This window comes from Culex pipiens, chromosome 2 (assembly GCF_016801865.2).
Source record: "Culex pipiens pallens isolate TS chromosome 2, TS_CPP_V2, whole genome shotgun sequence".
NCBI classification, from domain to species: Eukaryota; Metazoa; Arthropoda; class Insecta; order Diptera; family Culicidae; genus Culex; species Culex pipiens.
The window spans coordinates 67227959-67254338 of NC_068938.1; the positions used below are offsets into that span (position 1 = coordinate 67227959).

Consider the following 26380-nt stretch of genomic DNA (forward strand, 5'->3'; position numbering starts at 1 on the left):
CGAATACAACCAAATCTCGGAGCGTATGGTGGTGTGTCCCCACGCTTCTTCCTCCCCTGTCGATTCAGAATTGTGTTGTTGTTCGAACACTTAGTGCTCAAACTCAACCCAATTACGAGTCATCTCTTCGATACGGCTTTACGCAGTAGGCCTGGCCGCTTTAACGCTTGTGATGTTTCAATGCATTTTCAATGCAATGGCGCACTACAAATGTTAATAAATGATAAGAAGAGTGCTAGGCGTCATCTAACCTAAGGCACTCTCCAGGATCCCTTCGAAAGATTGGCTGCGCTAGGGTCTGATTAGATTAGATTAGATTAGATTTAGTTTTTAGTTATTGAGGCTTTAAAAAAATCTGAAATAAGATTGATGATAATTCAATTTTGGAATGCTCATATGACTTTTAACATTTTGTTCAATCATGTTTCATTAATGTCATTGTATAGACCACGTAAAAATAGTTTTGCTAATTAATTTTAATCGGTCTTTTTCGGTGAAAACTGACACAAATTTTAGAAGAAAGATGATGAAATTTTAGGTGGACATTTTTCTATGACTCTTAGTCGACCTATCCACTTAAAATTTCATCATCTTTCTTCTAAAATTTGTGTCAGTTTTCACCGAAAAAGACCGATTAAAATTAATTAGCATCATTTCTCGGTGACCAAAACAATATGGGAATAAAAATAGTTTTATGAGGAAAATGTTCGGATGATTGAAAACAATGCAAAGCGGTTTCAACGGTACTCATAATTCGTTTGGTTTATTATTCTGTGTTTACTGTTTATTTTACATATTCTGATGGCATAGTGTTTGAAAACGGTGATTTTGATGGTTTTGGAATCAATAAAGCAAAAGTTTACCAGATATTCGAATCGACTTCCCTTTTTCACTGCTTATGAATATTATTGGGTCCAAACGTTATGCGTTAAAACTATTCGTCGTGTACTGCTTGACGATAAATAATTTTGATTTGGCGCGTGCTATGATAATGTTATTTCGATATTTACAAATATTTGTTGAGTTTTGTTGTTGCAAGTTTTATTTTACGGGAAACATGTAAAACAATGGTTTAATCTCAAAATTTAACTATAATTACATAAGATGTTTCACTTTTCTACTAGAATTATCTTTATAAATCAAATTAAGTAATGGTGGGTAAGCGATGCTACTCGTTTCTAGTGTCTAAGTTATTGCAAGTTGTCGTGAAATGTCGTTTAACCTACTCTCACTGTACAGAATACTCAATGTGTTCAAATGGTTTAATTATTTTTATATTTTCATAGAAATAGTACGAACAAAGCTACGTGTGATTGGAAAAAGGCTACTTTTAGCAGTGTTTCACTTAAGTATGTACAACAATTTCATTTCGATACTGGTCATAATCACAATTGGTCAGAATCTGTGCTGTTGGCCTCACAGCACTAATCGCTACCGGATTTGTCACCGTTGTGCCGGGGTGGCGAATCGGCCCCGCTCGGGACATTGTTATTGGTACTATTTGGGCTATTGTTGTTGTTGTTGTTACTGGCGGCCAACCCGTGCATTCCGAGGGCGGACATTCCGTGGCTGCTCAGATGGTGGTGCATCGACAGGTCGCTGATGAAATCGCTCGGCTTGCGGCCACCGGCCAGGGCACTGTGCAGCGAGAGTGGCGGCAGGTGGAAGCCCGGAAAGGCTAATCCGGCGGCGGCCGCGGCCTGCAGGGAGTGCAACAGGGCGGCGGAGTGTTCCTGAGCTTTCCGGCGCAGTTCGGCCACCGAGGAGGAGCGCGGATCCGGGCTGGGGCTGGTCGTCACCAGGGAGTGCGATGATGAGGTGCACGTCGGGGAGGACGTTGCGGTCGAGGAGGCACCGCTCGTGATGGGGGACTTGACCGGACAGCACGAACACAAACCGGGGAAGGCAGCTGAGGAGGTGGGGAAGAACATTGTAGATTAGGATTTTGGTTGATTTTAGAGATGAAAATGGGAGCTTACCTTTCAGATTTGGAAACAGTGGCGGGGCGAACTGTGAACCAAGGGAGGCCAAATGAGGTGGAAGGAACAGCGGGGGTGTCGTCCTTGGTTGACCGTTGTCCAGTACTGGGCGGAATCCACCATTGCTGAAATGAAAAAAATGTGAAATTTGTTAAATATTTAGAATGGTAAAGCGCCGATGGAATATTCTTAATGTTAATGTTACAAAAGAGCCTTTCATTTATTTGCATCGATTTTCCACAAATTTCACAGTTCAATGCACGACATTCTTTAACATTCCAACGCCCAAGGCTCCAAAAAAGTTGGAACGGTAACTTCAACTCAATGGTTCTCGGGCATAACTCAACCAATCAAGATGATTCTTCTTTCCTGTGATTTGTTAGGATGTCTAGATGATTCTAGACCTTTGCAGAACTTAATTTAATAAAATCTGTAATTTTTGCGATCAAAAACATCGCTCCAGCTTTTTTTTCGCGTGTAAAAAAATAATCGCCAAACATTCCGCGGAGGCAGTCGTTTAAAAAAAGTTGGAACGATGTTTTCGGTCGCAGAAATTACAGATTTGTTCAAATAAAGTTCTGCAAAATTTTAGGATCATCTAGACATTTTTACAATTCACTGGGAACAAGAATCGTCCCGATTGGTTGAGTTATCCCCGAGAACGGGCGTGTTGAAGTTACCGTTCCAACTTTTTTGGGAGGCTTGGGCGTCCGTGTAAGTTGGACATGCGTTGGGCGTTCCAGTGTTAAAGATGGCGAACGATGAAGCCCGGTTGCCATCATGCGCGCCACACGCCCAAAAGGCACCTTCCTTCTGCACTACACACCCGTAGGCAATTATTTGCCTTGGCGAAAAGCAATTTTCCGCAAATTTGATTTCCCCCCTCCTCTTCGACGCAATTAGGGCATAAAATATAAAGGTAAATAAATTTCGGAAAATTATGTTCACGTCGTCGTAGTTCTTTGCTTTTTCAGCCCCAGCCATTTTTGAGCACGTTTGTGAGTGTGTGACGAGGGGGTTTGATGTTTGAGTATCATCATTTTTTGTGTGTGTGATGGAGAACCAGGGAAAAGGGAGGAAAATCGCCATGAACGTGAGCTCAGGTTGAAAAAAGAGTTCGTTCCGCTTCAGAATGTCAGCCAATGCATCGTGGAAATGCAAACGATGACTTTTCCTCTGTCAGGTTTTTTTCTCCTTCTCTAGACCCTCAGGGAGGTAGGGAGGAGGAGGAGGAAAAATGCAAATTCAAATAAAATGAATAAAAAATAGATGATCTGATAAAAATTGATATCTTCTCTATAGCCTGATCTCTCTCGAGGGGGACTGACGAGCGTAATCAGCCCTGATTTGGAATCCCAGTCGTGCGTTACGTTGAACCGGGTCGAGAGAAATTTTTTCTGCACGGAAAATCGATCCGGACACTGACTTCAACCAGACTGACTACCGCTAGGAGCCAGTACATTAAAATTTGATTTAAATCGATTTTGACAAGCGTAACCTAATATCCCTCCCAGAGGAGGTAGGACAAGCGATAGTACACATTTTGCTTCTGAGAATAAAGTTGATGTGAATGCTGGAACATTTATTAGGAAACTCTTGTTTTTCATGTTAAAACGATTGAAATAATAGTAGAAAATTCATCGATATAGCACTCTCTCAAAGAATCACTCTTCAAGTATACGGATGATCTTAGAACAAAGTCCAGGCCACAAGCGAGCTTCTATAATAAATTTGACAACGAGCAAGTCTCTGAGACATTTTTGTATTTTTTTATTTGGATGAAAGTTTGTGTGTAATTTTTTATGACTAAGAAGTCATTTTGCATAATTAGTTCGTCCATACAAGTTATACCATTTTGGCCGCTTGGGTGGACTAGGCTATTGAAATATTCAAAAATCTGTGTGGATTTTCTGATCGATTAAATGTCTTCGGCAAAGTTGTTAGGACTTATCAAAAGAAAAAAAAACTAGTTATGCTTTTAACTAAATTATCCATTTTTTTAGTTGCATAGGAGCGATTCCAGCCCAAAACAGGAATTTTTCAGGTACTTTTTTCTCGACCCTCTCCGATTTCAATGAAACTTTGTAGACATGTTATCCTACGCTTATATAAGCCATTTTTGTGTATATGGAGCCAGTTCCACACGATAATGACATTTGAGAAGGGCGTAAGTGTTTTAAATATTTTTGTAATTCGTAATTTAAATATTTCTGTATCTCGAAGCCGTTGCATCGTATCAAAAAGTGGTCAAAGACAAACTTGTAGGAAATTTGACGGGCTTTTCGATAAAAATACACTGAAAGAAAAAAAAACACCCAACTTTTATGAGATTTTTTGATTTTTAAGTTTAAAAGTCAAATTTGAGGGGGAGCCCACGATTTTTTTTCGTTCAAAATTTTTGTGAAGATAGCCTAAGATGTTACAAAAAGACTCACGAAAAATGCAGGATGGAGCAACTCACTTAAAAAAATACAAAAATCATTTACTGAAACTATTTTTTTGAAAAGTGCTCTAAACGTCAAAATTTTCAAAAACCGAATACGGGAATCGATTTTCCAGACAATTTTTCATAAAAGTCTCCATATTGACCATTGTCCTAAGTCCAATCCTTGTAAAGTTACAGCGGTTTTAAAAATAAAAATGTTGAAAAAATAGGTTTTTTGATGGTTTTTGGCAATTTCTATAAGACAGACTTGATTTTTCAGTCTCGTAAATATTTTTACCGGAAAGCTTGTCAAATTTCCCATAAGTTTGTCTTTGACAACATTTAAATTGGATGTATGAGCTTGCAGATAAAAGCTAATTACATTGCTCATAATTGAAAACATCATATTTTTTCAGTGTAGTATAGTAACCTGGATAGTAAATTAGCTTATATCTGTAAGCCCATACATCCAATTGAAATGTGGTCAAAGACAAACTTATGGGAAATTGGACGAGCTTTCCGGTAAAAATATTTACGAGACTGAAGAATCAAGTCTGTCATATAGAAATTGCCAAAAACCATCAAAAAACCTATTTTTTCTACATTTTTATTTTTAAAACCGCTGTAACTTCACAAGGATTGGACTTAGGACAATGGTCAATATGGAGACTTTTATGTAAAATTGTCTGGAGAATCGATTCCCGTATTCGTTTTTTGAAAATTTTGACGTTTAGAGCACTTTTCAAAAAAACAGTTTCAGTAAATGATTTTTGTATTTTTTAGGTGAGTTGCTCCATTCTGCATTTTTCGTGAGTCTTTTTGTAACATCTTAGGCTATCTTCACAAAAATTTTGAACGAAAAAAAATCGTGGGCTCCCCCTCAAATTTGACTTTTAAACTTAAAAATCAAAAAATCTCATAAAAGTTGGGTGTTTTTTTCTTTCAGTGTATTTTTATCGAAAAGCCCGTCGAATTTCCAACAAGTTTGTTTTTGTCCACTTTTTGATACGATGCAACGGCTTCGAAATACAGAAATATTTAAATTCCGAATTACAAAAATATTTAAAACACTTACGCCCTTCTCAAATGTCATTATCGAGTGGAACTGGCTCCATATACACAACAATGGCTTATATAAGCGAAGGATAACATGTCTACAAAGTTTCATTGAAATCGGAGAGGGTCGGGTACAACCGATTCCCTATTTGGCATGGAATTGCTCATAGTTGGTGAAAGTTCCATTAGTATGAAAAATCTTTTTTTCTGAAAAAAGCAATTTTCACCGATAGAATATTTTGAATCGAAGATATTCTTAATCAGGAAGGTGAAACACAACACTGTAGTGGTTGCTGAGATACAGCCGCCGAAAGAAAACCACACAAGAAAAACGAGGTTTTCTTAAAATCACCAAAATAAATACTTCCGATTTTAAATGTTCTCTGCCAACTAACACAGCAGTTGCCCCGATCTCTCTTCAATTTGAGTGAAACTTTTGTCCTTGATCACGAACTCGAGGTCTGTTCTTTGATATCTCGTGACGGAGGGGCGGTACGACTCCTTCAATTTTTGAACGAAAAAAAACTTTTTTTTCAATAATTTGCAGCCTTGGTGATGAGATGGAAGTTTGGTGTCAATGGGACTTTAATGTAAAATTGGACGCACGCGGTGATGATATAAAAGCATTAGGGGTTTGCTCATAAAAATCACAAGTTATCGCGATTTTAAGAAAAAAAAAAAAGATTTAAAAGAGTTGGTTTCTGTCGATCATGGCCGATCACCCGCGACCTGCCCGGGAGCATGTTGACAGCTCCCATACAAACTGAGCGTACCCCTTTTTGTGGGCCCAGTGGGCCTAAAATGGCGGCCTTCGATATTATCTAGCCAAACATTTGAATAAGGCGTGTATTATAAACTAATATTGTCTTGTTCGGCTTAAAATGACAAAATAAGCATTTTTAAATCATTTTCTTGAAAAACTTGTTTTGATTTTGATGTTAAAATATTATTCTAGAGAAGTTGGAGGGAGCTTGCCACGAAAGCCGTCACATAAAAAAACTTTTCCATACGAATTTTGAGTTGCGTTTTTAACGGACGATCTCCGACGAGGCCCACTTGCCATCTGTCGGTGGATACGCGCAACTCACGAAAACTGTCAGCTTAGAGTATGCCTGCTCGCGACAAACACGAACGACGAAACAAAGAGAAACACAAAAAGTTACTTTTCCAAACCTTTTTTGTAAAATCACAATATCTCGAGATGGTTATAAGCAAACCCCTTATGTTTGTTCATCAAAAATTTTGTAGTTGTCTGTTCTAAAACTTTGTAAAACATTGTTGCATTTATAAAAAAACTAACTTAATCCACCTATGTGGTTGGTGCCTTCCTCACTCTTTTCCAACAATGGGTGATATGTTATATGATGGGTTTGGACACAAATTTCGTCTGATTTCGTTAAGTTCCGGAATACAAAAAACACACATATCACTGAACTGCCGTTTTACGGCGATATGATGTATACGCCATTGAGGTGATTTTGCTGTAGACACGATTTTCTGTTTTTGTTCATTTTTTCAATTTAAAATGACTAATTTGAGATCTGCTCTGTAGAAACTGTTAAAAAGAACAATAAAAATGTGGCCCCTACTAAATTTCTTGTTTTTTCTTATTCTCTACGATTTTAAAGCAAATTTTAATAAACATCATTTGGCCGAAAAAATAGCAATAAAAAATCACTACTTTTCCTGCCCAATGATGCATGTATACATTGCTCGATCAAAGCGATCAAAGCTTTATTTTTTGTGCCAGCTATTTTGATAGCTGAGTGGATCCCGTAATGCATTGTCCACGTGGATACTTTAAGGGGGGAGGAGGTATTAGGGAGCGTTCTTTCATTACGTAATGCAATGGGGGGGGGGGGGGGGGGGTCGGAGGCCGTGTTACGCTCCATACAATTTTTTTAAAAATTGTATGGAAATTTTGTTACGAGGGGGGGTCTAAAAATCCGTTTTTTTTGCGTTACGTAATAAAAGAACGCTCCCTTAGCGATTGTCTATGCTCCATAAACACATTTTTTGCATGAACAATTGTCACCAAGGGAGGTGGGTGGGTCTAGAATTTTCAAAAAAGTGTCTACGTGAATGTGGATAAGGTGTCATCCATTAAGTACGTCACATTAAAATCAGTCAAAATTTACTCCACCCACCTTTGTCACGATTTCCCTATGCTTTTAACACGCAACGTCACGCTTTCTCAAAACCCCCCTCTTCCCTCAGAACGTGACGTCTTTTATGGATGATGCCTAATGGAACTCCCCTTAAGAATTAAATCGAAATAATGTAATAAAATATTGCCCAGTCTTGATTTGGTCCCAAAACCTCAAATCAACATTCAAACAGTATTGAATTTAACTTCTATCAATTCTCAATGTATACATACATCATGATGAGTAAAATTGGCGTATACATCATTGTTTGTTTGCTTAATAAAATGGGCCCCAGAGCAGTTTTTTGAAAAATTCTTTCGTCAGGAGGTAGCTTTTAAGATTCTTTATCAGACTGTACAATAAAATTGAAAATGTCCAAAATGGCGTATACATCATATCGCCGTAAAACGGCAGTGAAGGGCTCATAAGTGGCATCTTAAGTGGTCATAGCTTGAGACAGGGTTTCCAGATCTTCAATGTTTTAGACTCGTTGGAAAAGTCTCTGGATTACCTTACCAACGATGGGTCGGATGATGGATCCGGACATTGTTTACATATATTTAAGTGAGATCCGACTACAAAAAAGTACATAAATATCACTTAAGTGGTCAGAACTCGAGACAGGGTTGCCAGATCTTCAATATTTTAGACTCTTTAGAAGGGTCTTTCGATTACCTAACCAACGATGGGTTGGATGGTGGATCCGTACATTGTTTACATGCATTTAAGTGAGGTCCGGCTACAAAAAAGTAAATAATTGTCACTTAAGTGGTCATAACTCGACACAGGGGTGCCAGATCGTCAATATTTTAGACTCGTTGGAAAGGTCTTTCGATTACCTAACCAACGATGGGTTACTTCAGTGAGGAAGGCAAAACCTTGAAAAGTTAAAAAAATCACGAAATTTCAAAACGAAAAAAAATTCTGACTAAAAAACTACTCTTGTGGGTTAATGTAGAATCGAAAAGTATATTAAATGTCCCTCCAAATGCCCGATTTTGTGTGAGTTGGTAGAGAATTACCCATGTCAACATATTTAAGGTATCGTGAAATTTTTTAAATATACTCATTTAATAGCATGTCTTTTCTCATAAACAGTGACTTTTGGAAGTCACGACATCATCATTATGCTAAAAGACAGCAAGCATAAGTGACGTGTGCCTGCTCTCCGCCCTCCTCCTCCCCCAACAACAATTACGCAGTGTTTATGCTTGTGCCAACAGCAAAACACTTTAGCACACACAAAGTCGCTCATAAATCTATCCCACGTGGTGAGGGGGACGAAAAACGAACCTCGTGCTGATTGTTTTCGTATTACGGCTCGATCCGAGCCAACTGGAGCGAGCAGCCACGTGGCGGCCACTTCATCAGCGAGTGTCCGGAATTCCGGGCGATGCGTTTTGCCGGGGTAATTGCGTTATTTGCTTTTCGGGGTATTTTATGGCATAAAAATCAACGGGGAAAATGAGGAAAATTTGGCAGTGACGGTGAAAACATCTCAATTAAGGCAGAGTTTTGCATAGATGTCGGGGAAGATTTATGATTTTCTGGCAGTTGGCATTTAAGTGACATTTGAATAAACCGGAAAAGGCAGATTCTCGAGATATTGTTTTGAAGGTTTCTCCAGGAAATTTTAAAATACAATTCTCAACTTTTTATAAAAACTTATTTAAGCTTTTATGTTACGCGTTTTTGGAAGAACCCCAAGCTTGTTAAAATCTTTTAGACAAATAGATTCAAATCTGTTAATTTAAGGGATCCATGTATTTCATTAAATTGGTTTATTTAAACTGACATAGTTTGTTTAATAAAATTTAACAATAAAATTTAACAAAAAAATGCAGTTCCCTAGAGAATTGAATCTCTCCGGTACTAACCTCTCCCCGAAGCTCCCGAAGAGGTGACTGCTGAAGCTGTGATGGGTACTACTGCCAGTTCCTCCTGCGGTGGTGGCCGTGCTGTGACCGCCGTTCAGAATGTTGCCGCTGCCACTGGATACCGCCGTCAGGGGGCTGGAAGTGTCCGCACGTGTCGACGTCGTCAGCGAAATCGGTCCGCCGACCTCGATGGGGGAATCCGCCGTCACGGACGGGGACGGGCTCAGCTCCGCCTGGTGGGAATATCTGAAAATTGAGAAATTACACAACATTGTTTAAGAATCTTCAACTCCCAACAGGTAAAAGCTAAACTCACTTCAACCCGGGTGATGGCGTTCCTGCGCTATTTGACCCGGACTGAGTGTTCATTGAGTGGTGCATCTGGTTGTTGCCCGAGTGAGGCCGGTCCGGTTCGGAGTCCATCCGAGGGCTCATCGGTGGGGCACTTGAGCTACGCATGTCGTCATCGTCAGCGTCCCCGGTAATGTCCGGGCTTGAGTCACGACTGTCGGTGTCCAGCTAATGATTGAGCAAAAAAAAACAACTTGATTAGACCCTAAAGTGACCTTTGAAGAGGAAATTTTCTTTGAAATAATTTGGTAAAGCAGGCCAATATACCTTATCATTCATTAACTGAGGATCAGACCCGTCTCCACGTTTTCGCTGCTCCTCCTTTAGCCGTTCGGCCTTGCGCCATTTGGCACGGCGGTTTTGAAACCATACCTGTAAAAATTGATAAAACATTTAATCAATGATGTGATAACTTATTCTGAAGGGAAATGAACTCGACAGTAAAATAAACTGTCTGTCTCAGATTGTAAATTTTTAATTTTTTTGATAACATTCTGAATAGTCTGATTGATTTTATAACATGTTTTTGGGACTACAATGTTATAATTGTACAAAATATTTTGTAAAGAATCTATTTTTTCATGATTTTATTAAGTTTTAGAGATATCTTTCCTCAATTAACAGTAAACCATTAAAAAATAATGCAAAAAATACTGTAAAGTTGAAAACTGGATTAATGGTATTAAATTGAAATTAAATCAAATTAAGATAAAAAACCCCAATATTATTTATCTATAATAAAATTGAAATTATTTTTTTATTCTATTTTATATTATCACTTGTAAATTTAGAAAAAAAAAGTTATTTGCGGTTTTCTTTATTTTCAAACCAATTTATCAAATTGTGCATCCCAAAAAGCTTGTTACACCATCGTAATATCACACAAACACATATAGAAAACTTCCACCCACTACCATTTAAAGCACAAAGAATTGTTTCTCTTTTGTATCCTTCTCTTTTATTCTTCATTCCACCCCCCCTAAGGCAAGTGGTGTCTGTCTGTCTGGCAGCATGTAAGAGAAGAAAACGGGAGGGTGGGGGTGTAATTGGACCATTTTCTTGCAAGGCGCATGTGCACTCAAACAAAATGGTGCTTCTCCGTCACAATGGGACTTCGCCAAACGAAACGTAACTGGTTTGATGGTATTTGTGGAAATCAACCCCCTCGTTTGATTGGGGGTTGAGGGTGGAAGGCGGTGGTTAGCAGAAATGGAGAAAAAGAAGCTCTTGGTGATATGTGTGTGTATATAACATTTAGAACTCAATCAGCCAATTTGGGTGGGTGTGAGTGGGTTTGAGTGTTGTTATCCTTGTGGTGATGGCTTAAGGTGATTTGTCTGCGTTTCTCGAAAGGAAACCAATGAGAGATCCGAAAATTCAATTTGGTTCGTTATTTTGGAACTTGATTTGGTGTATGAATTATTTGGATCTTTAAGTTGATTTAACGTACTTTGGTGTTTTTCGTACTATACTTTTGTAAAGTGAAATTTTAAATGTTTTTAAATTGAGAGCATTTGAAGGATGTGCAGATAAAAAATTTTTTTTTTTTGTTGATTGATATAAAAACTGCATTGTTATTTACAACTAACTGGGATCTTTTGACAACTAACCCAAGCTATGCAATTTAACTTAAAATGGAAAATGGTTAAAAAGGTTCTTTAAGATTATTTTCCGATATTTATGTATATATTTTCCCATTTCTCTACTTTTTTTTAATAAGGTGTTATATGAAAGACCTTTTCAAAAAATAACTCTGGATTTATTCATTACACCGTTACATTTATTTTAGGTTACGTTTCGGCTTTCGGTCACTTGGTAAAATCAAACACCAGTTTGCTTTCTTCTCCTGAAAGCAAACTGGTGTTTGATTTTACCAAGTGACCGAAAGCCGAAACGTAACCTAAAATTTATTCATTATGGACAAAAACAAAACGTTTTGCATGATTGATCTTTTCATACAAGTCTAAGTATAAATTTGAAGCATGGATAGAAGATTTATTTTGGTCAGTCTATATTGTTTTTTTAAGGTAAAGTCATTGAAATTTATAATACAAGTCCCTCCCCGCTTCTTAACAAACGTTCAAAAAAATCAGGAGACAAAAAATAATTATTGCTGAAAATTGAAATTTTCATTGTGAAAACTTGTACATTGAATTGTTAACTATTAAAAATGTATTGTATAACGTTTATTTTGTGTTTTTGATCAAATAGGGTACTCTTACAGTAATTGCACCTTTGGATTTTCTGGACCACACTTTAGAAAATAATATTTCCATAAATTGGTTGAAATTTTGCAAATTTCCGGTAGTACCATAATTGTTATAATGCATAAAACATTTTGGGATACTGTTCGCTTAAGTATTTTGAAGAATGGGCTTGAAATTTGAAATTCAGTTTTTTTTTAAATTTTTTTGCTTATTTAATCAACCAACTTAAAAATTTTATGTTAAGGGTTTTTTTTTGAAAATTTTGCTTATTTGTTGGACAACAAAAATTACGATATTACCGAATAAATATAATATGCTCATATTTTGTGAGCTTTTCAAAGAATAATTTTTGTTATATAGTTTAATAAGCTTTCTGAAAAAATACACTGAAAGAAAAATACATGCCACTTCTATCAGATTTTTCAATTTTTATGTTTAAAAGTTAAATTTTAAGGTGAAGTTACGATTTTTTTTCATTCAAACAAGACTCACGAAAAATGCTGGATGGTATATCTCTCCTAAAAAAAATACAAAAATTATTTACCTAAACTGTTTTTTTGCAAAGTGGCCCAAACGTCAAAATATTCAAAACCGATAGTGGGAATCGATTCTCCAGACAATTTTACATAAAAGTCTCCATATTGACCATTGTCCTAAGTGCAATCCTTGTGCAGTTACAGCGGTTTTAAAATAAAAATGTTGAAAAAACAGTTTTTTTGGCATTTTGTATGGGACAGACTTAATTTTTCAGTCTCAAAAATATCTTTACCGGAAAGCTCGTCCAATTTCCCATAAGTTTGTCTTTGACAGCTTTTCAATCGGATGCATGGGCTTACAGATATAAGCTTAATTACATTGCTCGTAACTGAAAACAGAATATTTTTTTCAGTGTGGTAGAAATCAGGAGAGTAAATCATCTTACGTAAATATTAAAACGAGTCAAATTGAAAAGCTGTCAAAGGCAAACTTATGGGAAATTGGACGAGCTTTACGGTAAAAATATCTTCGAAACTGAAAAATCAAAAACAAAAAAAAAAAACAAAAATCGAACTCTAAATTAAACCATAAAACGCAATCAAATAATACTTCAAAATATTACCAGTGCCCAAAAAATGCAAACATATTCCAATAAAAACGTTTTCTAAGTGAAAGTAAGACTTTTCAGTCTCAAAAATATCTTTACCGGAAAGCTCGTCCAATTTCCCATAAGTTTGTCTTTGACAGCTTTTCAATCGGATGCATGGGCTTACAGATATAAGCTTAATTACATTGCTCGTAACTGAAAACAGAATATTTTTTTCAGTGTGGTAGAAATCAGGAGAGTAAATCATCTTACGTAAATATTAAAACGAGTCAAATTGAAAAGCTGTCAAAGGCAAACTTATGGGAAATTGGACGAGCTTTACGGTAAAAATATCTTCGAAACTGAAAAATCAAGTCTTCATATAGAAAAAGGCAAAAACCACGAAAAAAGCTGCTTTTTCAACATTTTTATTTTTAAAACCGCTGTAACTTCACAAGGATTGGACTTAGGACAATGGTCAATAGGGAGACTTTTATGTAAAATTGTCTGGAGAATTGATTCCCACTATCGGTTTTTGAAAATTTTGACGTTTCCAAAAAGTTTTCCAACTTTTCCACTTTTCCAAAAACCAGTTTTAGTAAATGATTTTTTTTTTTAAGGAGAGGCATACCATCTTGCATTTTTCGTGAGTCTTTTTGTCACATTATAGGCTATTTTCACAAAAAAATTGAGCGAAAAAATCGTGACATCGCCTTTTAGCTTTTTAACCTAATAATTAAAAAATCCCATAGAGGTGACGTGTATTTTTCTTTAAGTGTATTTTTTCAAAAAGCCCGTCCAGTTTCCTACAAGTTTGTCTTTGACCACTTTTTGGTACGATGCAACGGCTTCGAGATGCAGTCATTTTTAAATTACAGAATACAAAAATATCTAAATAATTTACGCCCTTCTCAAAAGTCATTTTCGAGTACAATTGGCTCCATATACACAAAAATGGCTTATATAGGCCTAGGATAACATGTCTACAAAGTCTACAAAAGTACCAGAAAAATACCTGATTTGAGATGGAATTGCTCAGTCAAGATATTTAAAGTTTTTGCTAAGCCTGACTAAATTGGATGAACGTTGAAATGATACCATTAAATATCTTGAAAAGGATTGTGTGAGAAGAATTTATTCAATTCGGTAAACAAGTTTTGAGAAATTGTAGAATACAGTGAGTACATGAAAGTTAAATATAAATGGAAGCCGTCATTACACAATCTCATGTTGATTTATCGATTATTAGAAAAAAAGTGCTATGAAAACACGTTTAACCACAGTCTTTTATAAAGCTGAAAACAAAAATCGAACTCTAAATTAAACCATAAAACGCAATCAAATAATACTTCAAAATATTACCAGTGCCCAAAAAATGCAAACATATTCCAATAAAAACGTTTTCTAAGTGAAAGTAAGACTTGTTCTTGAAAAGTTATTAGTCATGGGAAACCCAATTTCTGCATGATATTTATGCATTTTTGTCATATCTACTTTATCTGTTCATGTAAAACTTATCGCATTCAATCGAACTGGTCACAGAAAAAATTACCCCCTGCTCCACAACCGGAGTTTTGGGTTATTGTGTATCGAAGCACTAATAATTTTATTCATAGTTTATGATTTTTACTAGCAGTTAAGCCATTAATTGATCCTTATCAGGGATGGAAGAATCGCAAAAGAATCATTTTCGCTTGCAAACTTTCTTCACCCGCGAAAGAGAGAGTAGGCAAATCACGCAAACGATAATCGCTCCCGAAATTCTCAAAGAAATTCAATCTGCTGATGATGTTTTGTGATTTTCCTTGGCAGCACCGCTTAAAAATATTTATTTTTCGACGTGTGACGTTACACTTGCAAGTGTAGTAGTGAATAAGATGTTCCGCAGAATAATCGAGATGATGATTTTTTTTAGATTTTTTTACCGATCTTTCGTGCGCGAGAGAGGAGAGCCTTGCTCTCTTCGGAATTTTTCTCTTGATGTACGTCCAAAGATTTTCTTTTGATGATGATTAAAAAATTCAAAAAAATCACGGGATTTTCCAAGCATTCCCGAGATTTTTTTTTTCCATTATTCCTGGATCGCCGGGAAATTAGACGCTTGAATTGATCATAAGCAACCTGTTATGAAACTGCTCTAAACAAAATTCCTTGAGATGCCAGTTTACTTGAGTGTCTCTTTTTATGTCAAGGTGTTGAATTATCTCATTAAAACAGCTTTTCGTAACATTGCACCGGAATTACTGCTCAACGGTAAGAACGTACCAAAATAAACCTCTCCAGGGAAAACCAACTCCAACATCCCATCCGATGACGACGGCCTTGAGCCAGCAAACGTGAAATAATTCACGAATTATGCTCCAGCTCTCTACACACGAAAAACCTTCACCACGTGTGCGACTGCCCACGTGCTTTCCCCATCCAAGAAGTCGGATGGAACACTCGGAAAATGGTAATTCCTTAATCTCGTTGCTGGTAGATGTATTTTTCGTAACGTTTTCTTCCCACTTGCTGGTCTCGTTCCATTTATGAAATTATGATTATTTACGCTGAAAATTGTGTTAAATTTTTCAAACCGACTTCCCCTGCCGCTGCCGCTGCAAATGTGCCCAAACTGCTCAAGAAATACATCAACATTCAGCGCGCAGTCAAAAATCCATAAAACATGAGCCCCTCTCGGGAGAAAATTATGAAATGCTATATTCTTCCTCCTTCAATTTTCGTGGGACCTCACGGTTACTTCTCCACTTTTATTTTTTGGTGGTGAAACTCCTTGTTCTTGGTGCATTTGAAATATTAATAGCGCCCCAGCAGCAGCCACTTTTTCAACTCTGTTGAAGTAACACGTGTACTGAGTCAGAGGACGACAACGGTGCGGAACAATTCCCCGGACAATTCCATTTACGGTGGTGTCAAGTTACAAATTGCGATTGCACCCGACTTTGGCACACTTGCCGAGCTCAGTCGGGGAAAAGCGTTATTACGATTAGATAGGCCCCGGGACAAGGGAAATAAAATGGAACAAGGGTTTAATGTAGGGCAGTGTTTTAAAATTGAATTAGACGTTTGCCTGGATGGGTTACGTGGGGTTTGTAACGATTTTCAGACAGATTGTTTTTTGAAATTCAATACTTTTTCTGGACTTATCAGATTAGATGCAATAAGGCCTATGAAAAATGTGTTCTAAAGTAAACAAACAAGAGAGCAATTTTGTGATCTTATTTTGTTTGACAAAAAAACATGCTATTCGTGTTTGAAATGCAAAAAAATAAAAAGAAAATCTAGTTTTTTTTTATTCAACAAAAGGCAACCCCTATATAAAACAACGGGCTCGTTTCGTCTAAATTCAATTTTCAACCAAACTAACCCATAAGGTTCAAATCGAGTTGACCTATTAAGGACCAAAACTCGATAAGTGGAAAAGATGTGCTGTGTCGTACACACACATTCAACCTTTCACCGCACAAATTCGCCAACTTTTTCCAATTTTCCCCAACCAATCGTGGACGGGGACGGGGGTCCATTTGCCGTTGCTTTCGCTTCAGGCCATCGGGACAGCTAACGACAAAGTTGGTGACGTCCACGGCGCAGAAAAGGCGCAACTCGAATGAAAAAGTTGGCCGACGGTGGACGACGTCCAAGTTGGTGGACGGCCCCTTTCAAGAGTTTTCCACCGTCGACGGCACTGAATTGATTCGCCACGGTGGACCGACCCTAATCTAACCTCGATAGCGTTCAAACTTGCATAACCTTGTCATCGTCACATTATCGGATTAGAGGATTTGGACGTTATTAAATTTGGTTCCCCTCCGGTGTTCCGGACATGAGCAGTTCTCTAGGATTTCGGTCATTCGATTTTTTTTGTATTTTTTAATCCGACTGAAACTTTTTTGGTGCCTTCGGTATGCCCAAAGAAGCCATTTTGCATCATTAGTTTGTCCATATAATTTTCCATACAAATTCGGCAGCTGTCCATACAAAAATGATGTATGAAAATTCAAAAATCTGTATCTTTTGAAGGAATTTTTTGATCGATTTGGTGTCTTCGGCAAAGTTGTAGGTATGGATACGGACTACACTGGAAAAAAATAATACACGGTAAAAAAAATTTGGTGATTTTTTTATTTAACTTTTTATCACTAAAACTTGATTTACAAAAAAACACTATTTTTAATTTTTTTTATTTTTTGATATGTTTTAGAAGGCATAAAATGCCAACTTTTCAGAAATTTCCAGGTTGTGCAAAAAATCACTGACCGAGTTATGAATTTTTTAATCAATACTGATTTTTTCAAAAAATCGAAATTTTGGTCGTAAAAATTTTTCAACTTCATTTTTCGATGTAAAATCAAATTTGCAATCAAAAAGTACTTTACTGAAATTTTGATAAAGTGCACCGTTTTCAAGTTATAGCCATATTTAAGTGACTTTTTTGAAAATAGTCGCAGTTTTTCATTTTTTTAAATTAGTGCACATGTTTGCCTAGTTTTGAAAAAAATATTTTTGAAAAGCTGAGAAAATTCTCTATATTTTGCTTATTTGGACTTTGTTGATACGACCTTTAGTTGCTGAGATATTGCAATGCAAAGGTTTAAAAACAGGAAAATTGATGTTTTCTAAGTTTCACCCAAACAACCCACCATTTTCTATCGTCAATATCTCAGCAACTAATGGTCCGATTTTCAATGTTAATATATGAAACATTTGTGAAATTTTCCGATCTCTTCGAAAAAAATATTTTTGGAATTTTCAAATCAAGACTAACATTTCACAAAGGCCAAACATTCAATATTACGCCCTTTTAAAATGTTTGTCTTGATTTGAAAATTCCAAAAATATTTTTTTCGAAAAGATCGGAAAATTTCACAATTGTTTCATATATTAACATTGAAAATCGGACCATTAGTTGCTGAGATATTGACGATAGAAAATGGTGGGTTGTTTGGGTGAAACTTAGAAAACATCAATTTTCCTGTTTTTAAACCTTTGCATTGCAATATCTCAGCAACTAAAGGTCGTATCAACATAGTCCGAATAAGCAAAATATAGAGAATTTTCTCAGCTTTTCAAAAATATTTTTTTCAAAACTGGGCAAACATGTGCACTAATTTAAAAAAATGAAAAACTGCGACTATTTTCAAAAAAGTCACTTAAATATGGCTATAACTTGAAAACGGTGCACTTTATCAAAATTTTAGTAAAGTACTTTTTGATTGCAAATTTGATTTTACATCGAAAAATGAAGTTGAAAAATTTTTACGACCAAAATTTCGATTTTTTGAAAAAATCAGTATTGATTAAAAAATTCATAACTCGGTCAGTGATTTTTTGCACAACCTGGAAATTTCTGAAAAGTTGGCATTTTATGTCTTCTAAAACATATCAAAAAATAAAAAAAATTAAAAATAGTTTCTTTCGCAAATCAAATTTTAGTAATAAAAAGTTAAATAAAAATATCACCAAATTTTTTTTACCGTGTATCATTTTTTTTCCAGTGTAGTCCGTATCCATACCTACAACTTTGCCGAAGACACCAAATCGATCAAAAAATTCTTTCAAAAGATACAGATTTTTGAATTTTCATACATCATTTTTGTATGGACAGCTGCCGAATTTGTATGGAAAATTATATGGACAAACTAATGATGCAAAATGGCTTCTTTGGGCATACCGAAGGCACCAAAAAAGTTTCAGCCGGATTAAAAAATACAAAAATTAAAATTGAAGAAAAAAGACCGATTTCGTAGAGAATTGCTCACATGTGTTCTGGACATAACGTTACATGGTGAAAGTGTGTTTTTTCCCCCCGGCTGTTCTTCCTCCTTCGGGACTTAGTGACTAGTTTTGACTGTTTCTTCTCCCTAGGTGCTTCCAGCACAAGTTGATTCAATTTTGGCGGTGACTCGACTCTTACCTGGACGCGGGCCTCGGTGAGGTTGATTTTCATGGCCAGATCTTCGCGGGTGAACACGTCCGGGTAGTGGGTTTGGGCGAAGGCCGTTTCCAGCTCTTCCAGCTGTTGGTGAAAATGAAGGAAATAAAGGGTAAGAAGAACGAATTTCGGTTTGAAGCTTTTCGCTGATTTTTTTTTGTGTGAGGAAAAAGGAGGTTTTACCTGCTGCAGGGTGAAGGTGGTTCTGTTTCTTCGCTGTTTCCGCCGCACGAAGCTTTCGTCGTGGATCGCGGGGTGGTACGAGTAGCTGGTGTCTGGGGAGTAGAATAAATTAGGAAGAATTAGTTTAAATCAATGTTTTGCATTTTAACTGTTAATGTTTTTTGTTTAATTATCTAATGCGCATTTACGAACTAAATTTTCAAATTAAAAGTATATCTACAGTCATCCCACATATTCGGAACACCCACAAATTCGGAACACTTTTGTGATAATTTGTCAATAGCATGCCAAATGCAGCTTTTCTCTCGACCCTACTATTTTTAGGACCTTTATTTGAACATTTTCTTGCTATTTCACTAGTAAAAGTAGTACTTTTTAGACAAAAACTTCATTTCAAGACAATTTTATCCAGAGCAGCAAAACACTGCCTCCAAATTGCCTGTTTCATAATTGTGGGATGTTATTGTGCCTCCCACAATTGTGGAACACCTGAATTTAACTGATATTTCCACAAAAAAGTCATCAGACCATGTTTAAAACATCACTAAGCATGAGTTTCATTGATTTCAGTGTGTGAAGTAATTATTTTGTTAAAAATCTGTATTCCTGGAGAGAACCAAGGTTTGTTTACATCCGTAAGATAAAAGTGTTCCGAATTTGTGGTTTTCATGGGTCAATGTTTTTCTTTAAAAAATTATATAAAACGTAAAAAACTACAGCCGGTCTATACATCAATCAAAAGATCTCAAGAAAAGCTTCCACATGAAGGAAAAAGGAAAACATTATGTTCGATTATCGATTTTCTATGATTTTTCAACCATCGGCCGATCTGTAAACCGTTCCGAATATGTGGGATGACTGTATCATGTGATTCATTGGAAAGGCTAGTTATTTTTCACGGCTAAATAATATAAATTTGCCAGTCACAAAACATTGAAATTTCCGGACAATTTCATGACTCTTAAAAATTTGCCACAAATAAATGCAAAAATGTTTTATTTAGAATAAACATGTACAGGAAAGTCACATAGAATATAGTTCAAGATACAACATATGCACAACATTTTATAAGTGTAAATAAGTGAGTACTGAAATTTGTAAGTAAAATAGTTTGAGCTGCTTTTTATTTCGATCAATGATGTTTTGAAAGACGTTCTTTCAGCAGTTCCTTAAAACATGCTTCGATTTGGCTCAAAATTGGGTTTCCTGGTCGAAGTAAAAAGACCCGATTTTTTTGTTTGGCAATGATGGTGACCTTTGCCGTGTTTGGGTGGTCCGAAAAATGGAAAATTTTGTCGATTTTCACAAAAAATTCTTTCAAACATAAGCATTTTTTTAAATTTTCAGCATATAATTTTAAATATTTTTTGTAGGTTTTGCATTTTTTTAAAGCAACTTATTTGTTTTATTTCTGCGAGTTTTTTGAATTTTAAACGTCAACAGTTCTTTTTAAATTTCATAATATAATTTGAAATAATTTCTGTGATTTTTTGCTCTCTTTTTTTTTCCTGTAAGTTTTATAGTTTCTGTTAGTTTTTGCATTCTTTCAAACATGAGCAGTTATTAACCCTCTACAACCTAACCCCGCCTATAGACGGGCTTCGATCTATAAAATCGCCAAAAAGCAATTTTCCAACCGATTTTTGATCTTAAAAAAGCATTGGAAAGAAGAACTCTGAAAATTTTAGAAAATTTCAGGGTTGGAATTTTAACTTGTTTTATGTGACTTTGCCAATGTTTTTTTTTAAAAATGTCATTGTTTTAGGGGTTAACTTTGGCTGTGTTTTTTACTATCATTTCGACGTCGACGTTCCGAGAAAAACGCGTTTTAATGTTTGACCTTGAATATTCAAAAACGAGAGCACGCAATGTAAACAATAATAAACACGTTTTGTTTGGCTCACCATTCTGTGCATTGTCCCAAACTTGGTTGAAGTTGGTTGCTAGAGTCCCGAGTTATAATTACAAATGTTTACGGTAGTCTAGCTTGTACGTGCGACAAACGCATCCTGACTTTCCTGGCCTGAAATCCCTTTGGCCTTTTGTCGCACTTACATCAATTTTCATGGAGTGACAAGATAGCACGACAAGATTGAAACTACTTTCATATGTAAAGTGACAAAAATGCACGGAGTTTTTTCGGTTTTTGTTGAATATCTCAGGATTGAAATCGAATTTTGGGGATCTGTGAAAGTCAAAAGGTGAAGCATTGTGAGCTGCACAAAATGGCGTTCTTAACTCAATTTGGCCCAAAATGCTCGTACGACAAGTTAGCACGATGGCGACGATTTCCTATATTTTCAGTAAAAAGCAGTATGCAGTAATTTTTGTAGTGCCCCAGACTATGCCTCCACGCATTTTTTTTGCAATTCAAATGATGATGGTGCCATTCTATAGGATAAAATGTGAAAAACATGCAAAAAATTGAAAAAGTAACTGTAGAAACGTAAAAATATTAGATAGGCAAAATGTAATTATATTAGGTGGTAGAATAGGCCAAATAATACCAAAAGAAAACATAAACTGAACAAGGTAAATGCAAATAAAAACACTAAAAATAAAACAAGAAAAACATAAAACAAGAGAAGTAAAGTTTTTCGTAGAACAAAAGTTGCTCCTGAACACGGGAAAAATAAATATTTTGGAAAAACAAATTTGCGGTAGAGGGTTAAAATTTTTAGAATGTATTGTTTTTTTTTCTGTGAGTTTGTGCATTAGGGTGCCCAGAATATGGGACTTTTTCTCAAAACCTCGCTCCACAAGCTGAATATTGTTCCTTGAACTATTTTAGGACTCTGAGCCAAATATGAGCAAAATTGGTCAACATTTACCCGTTGATACTCCGGGGTGAAGTTTGTATAAGAAAAATCGAAAAAATGTATGAAAAAAACAATTTTTTTGTTGTTTGGTCTGCACGGAGCGCTATTTCCACAAAATAGTCTCTAAAGTGAGATTCTTATTGGAAATTTAACGCTTTACAACTTTGTCGAACATACCAAAGCTGTAAAACTCGATCCTGAAAAGTTAGTAGCGATTCAAAAATGTCATTTTTGTATGAAAACCCATTTTTTCACCACCTTCAGGCTCGGGTATCAATGGGTTAATCTCAACCAATTTCGCTCAAAATTTGCACAGATGCTCAAAATAACCCAATAAACCGTTTTCCGTTTGTGGAGCAGGGGGTCATTTTTTCTGGGCACCCTATTGTGCATTCTTTAAAATAAGAGCAATTCTTTTAATTTTCTTCATATAATTTTTAATAAATTCTGTGATTTTTTGCATTCTAAGTTTTTTTTCATAGTGAATAATCTTTATAGATTCTGTGGGTTTTGCATTCTTTAAAACATAGAAGGTTCTATTAATTTTCAAGTGACGAATAACATTATGAAGGTTAAAGTTACGTTAATCAAATAAACAACAACAACATTGAATTTTCAGTATATAATTTTAAATTATTTCGGTGAATTTTTGCATTTTTTGTTAGGCCGTTGCAAATATTTTTTGAAGTTTATGTCCCTCGACTCTGACCAAAGTCGAGGGGGGTGAGAGGGGTGGAGGTTCAAAAAAAAATAAAAAAGTATAAAAATTAAATTACGAGCCATGGTTTTAACATTTTAATGAAAAAATAACTGTTGTAAAATGCATTATACACCTGTCCAGTCGTTTTGCCATCATTGATTTCCAAAATATTGAAGTATTGACGAAAATTTTCTTTTTTTCTAAAAATAAAATATTTGCGGTGCTGTACATTGGGATTCCATTAAAATTCAAAACATTTTCAAACAAGCTCAAACATGCTATATATGATTATCAATGCAGAAAAAGGCATTTTAGATTGTTTTCAGTTGATTGGACTTCTGTTTTCATGGAAATTATGTAGTTTTTAGGAAAAATATTTTTTTTGCCCCCAGATTTTTTCAAGCCAGTTTTGAAAGGGGGGGGGGGGGAGGGGGGTTCGACATAAACTTTGAAAAATATGTGCAACGGTCTTATTTAAAGAAAATAATCTATAATATTTCTGTGAGTTTTTGAATTCTCTCAAATATGAGCAGCTCTTTTTTTCACCATATAATTTTGGATAATTTCTGTTAGTTTATGCATTCTTTAAAATTTTAAAACAAATTATTTAAATTATTTCTGTAAGATTCTACATTTTTTCGCATATAAGCAGTTCAAAAGCAGTTATTTACTTTTTTTATAAAAGATATAATTTTATTATATTGTTATCTTGCCTCCGCTGGATTTTTTACCCCCTCGATTTTAGTTTTATAGTTTTTTGTTATGAAGTGTAACACAACACAGCCTTCGACCCTCCCTTTCCCTTCCCTTCCCTCAACTGCGTTACTTAATAAAAGAACGCTCTCAAACAAGTTTGTTTGAACGAGTGACAAGATAGCAATGCTGCGAAGAAGTACCATAAATCATACAAAAAATATGTTTTTCGGCGAAACGTCCTTTCGGCGAAATGACCGTATGCGAAACGACATTCGGCGAAATGTACCAGATCCTTAAAAAAAAATAAAATCAGATGTTTTCGACGTGCCGCGCGCAAAAACAAGAAAGAACGAAAACGGAAAAATCAACTTCTTACACTAAAACTACGATAACTCGAAATTTAAGCGATGAACTATACATGTTTGGGCATCAAAATTGCGTAATTCAATTACGAAAGTTTTGTGCATGTATATGTATTTAATTTGTAAAAAAAACGAAACTATTGGCACTACGCCCCCCGGGGCATGGCCTTCCTCTAACGTGGGATTTCTGCTCCAGCGCCTCTGACGAGACAGGAGAGTATTTAATTTGTAAAGATTTTAAATATTGAAGAGCATTTAAATCAAGTTTAAAAAATTATAATTTGTTAAAAAGTTGTTTAATTCTTTATGTTGCCTAATAAGATCAAACAAAATTTGTTTTGTTCTAGGGTTCTCTTAAAAACTCAGGATTCATTGCTACCTAAAAATAACACAAACTAAAGAACTAAGGGTTCCTTCATCTTGATTAATGAAATTAGTTGATGTGTGTATTTCAAGCTACAACTCGATAGCTGTTGAAAATATGAAGCTATGAAAGCTGTGATAATTTTTGAAAATGTGAAGCTTTTTTAATTTAATCTTCGAAATAAACATATACTATGCTGTGTATAGTACAAAATAACAGCTCGATTCACAATCTGAAAATGATAATTTCTATCGATTTTCCCTTGCCAGCCTTGTCAGACGAATGTTGACCCACTCAAGGGTAACCACATCCGATCTACCATACTGGTAGCAACCTTTCACCAGCAACATACTCTCACTCAACATCTGACTCTGCCTGTCTGTACCAGTGTGTTCAAACCGTACATCGAAACGCATCGGCATCGGCAGCCGTAATTAGATTTCGTTATTTCTGCGTCTAATTGAACTGGAAATGTACGTTCGACTATCGTGCTGCTATTCGACGAGCTTCAACATTCTCTTTCAACCTCTCCGGCCGGATACTATGTACTGCTGACAGGTTTACTTCATTGATCCGAGTTAAACGAATAATTCGATGAACATGAATTTCGCTTGCGGTGAGAATGATGACTTTTGAACTTGCCTTCCCTATCTCTACAACGGTGAAAGTGGGCTGATTGGAGAGTGCTTCCTTGCACCACTCGTCGAGAGAAAGAGGATCCCAAATTTCGGTTAGCAGTAATTCGATTACCAGCTTTTATCTGCCGCCTTTCGACTCGACTTCGACGAACGGAACTCCTTGCGGAGAAATCCAATACCAAAGTGCCAAAAGACCCCGAAGGAGCCTGCCAGCCAGCAGCCGGCCTAATGGGCTCATAAACGATGATAATTCCTTGGCACGTTAAAGTTTTTCCCCAGGAACCTGCTCCTTGCTCCGGCTGGGCCGACGTACGACGACTTTCGGCAACGAGCGAAGTTGGCCCAAATCTGATGGGAATTGGAAGATCTCGAATTTCCGGACCAGCCCGACAAAACCCCTAGCATCACCGGATTCTGATGCTGATGCTGATTTTGACGGCAAAGTGCCCCTGCTTCGTGTCCCTCTCCCAACGACACGATATCAGATTCAAACGGACAAATCGAAACAACGTATTATACATACAGCGAAAACATTTCCCGAAAATTGAATTACCTTCAACCGGCGGCTTTCAAAGTGCGCGCGCCCGCTTTCCCGGCCGGGAGGGGGGTCAATCTTCATCCCGCGGAACCCCGACTGACGGCGAGGGATTAAAAGAGATTAGCTAACTAGTGTAGGAACGGACGGACAGAAGTGTGCTCTGATGATGTGTGTTCGCCAAAAGTTAACTTTTTCCGGCGATTTTCACGGCGGACAGTGTTTTGAAAGGGACATGGCCAGGTTCGCTTACGAGGGTAGAGATCAGATCGTGGAAGGACGCAACTTCTAATTGATTTAGCTTGTTAATCAAATATAGAAACATAATTTAGCTGAAAAGTGATACTGTTTGAAAGGTGGTGGAAGTTCAGTGACGAAAAAATGATTCTGTTATGTAAGGAGGGTAAGGTGATACAAATGAGACATCTAACACGGTTGACGGTGGAACTAGGAATGATCTTTATTTTAACTTCAAACTTATTGCTAACTTAAACTTAAGCCTTGTTGGCTGTGGTGAATTCCTAGAACAAGATGGCTAATAAGCCACACCTACTTTTTGGTTATTTACCATCGAGTACTCTTTCGGTGGTCGCTTGAATATAACAAAGTGCTTGGTGCATGTTTGTCAACATCTGGTACCCATCAAAGAGGGTCAGTGTTAAACACAACACGGAAAGCAACTGCTGACTTCAAAGTGTCACAGAATGTGGGCCACAAGAAGGTCGCCCAAGAAGTAGAACATAAATAATTTGTTACTGACTCAAGTGTTGTAATTTGAGTCAGCGTTAAATGATACGCTGCATGTGTCGACCCACTACACGCCTCTTCTTGGAAAAATTAAAAATTATCCTATAGTGATTATTTTTAATGTATTATGATGTAGTGTGTAACTATAATAGAGTTACAATATATGTGTCTTGTTACAATATTATTTATATGTGTGTGTGTGTACAATATATGTGTCTTGTTACAATATTATTCATGTGTGTGTGTTTATGTTTTGTTACAATAGAAATATTAAATTTTGTATTTTTCTATTTTTTTTT

At 36.3% G+C, this 26380-nt stretch overlaps 1 protein-coding gene across 1 annotated transcript in view; it reads right to left on the minus strand.

The window, feature by feature from the left end:
• Nucleotides 1-721: 721 nt before the first annotated feature.
• Nucleotides 722-26380, minus strand: part of LOC120414081 (diencephalon/mesencephalon homeobox protein 1) — a 63819-nt gene continuing 38160 nt past the window's right edge. The window contains exons 3-9 of the mRNA XM_039575102.2: nucleotides 19221-19312; nucleotides 19020-19121; nucleotides 10103-10207; nucleotides 9801-10003; nucleotides 9485-9730; nucleotides 1980-2104; nucleotides 722-1909 (exon numbers count right to left, since the gene is read on the minus strand). Coding sequence (XP_039431036.1) covers nucleotides 1425-1909; nucleotides 1980-2104; nucleotides 9485-9730; nucleotides 9801-10003; nucleotides 10103-10207; nucleotides 19020-19121; nucleotides 19221-19312 — 1358 coding nt within the window. The 3' untranslated portion in view covers nucleotides 722-1424. The remainder of the gene's footprint in view (nucleotides 1910-1979; nucleotides 2105-9484; nucleotides 9731-9800; nucleotides 10004-10102; nucleotides 10208-19019; nucleotides 19122-19220; nucleotides 19313-26380) is intronic.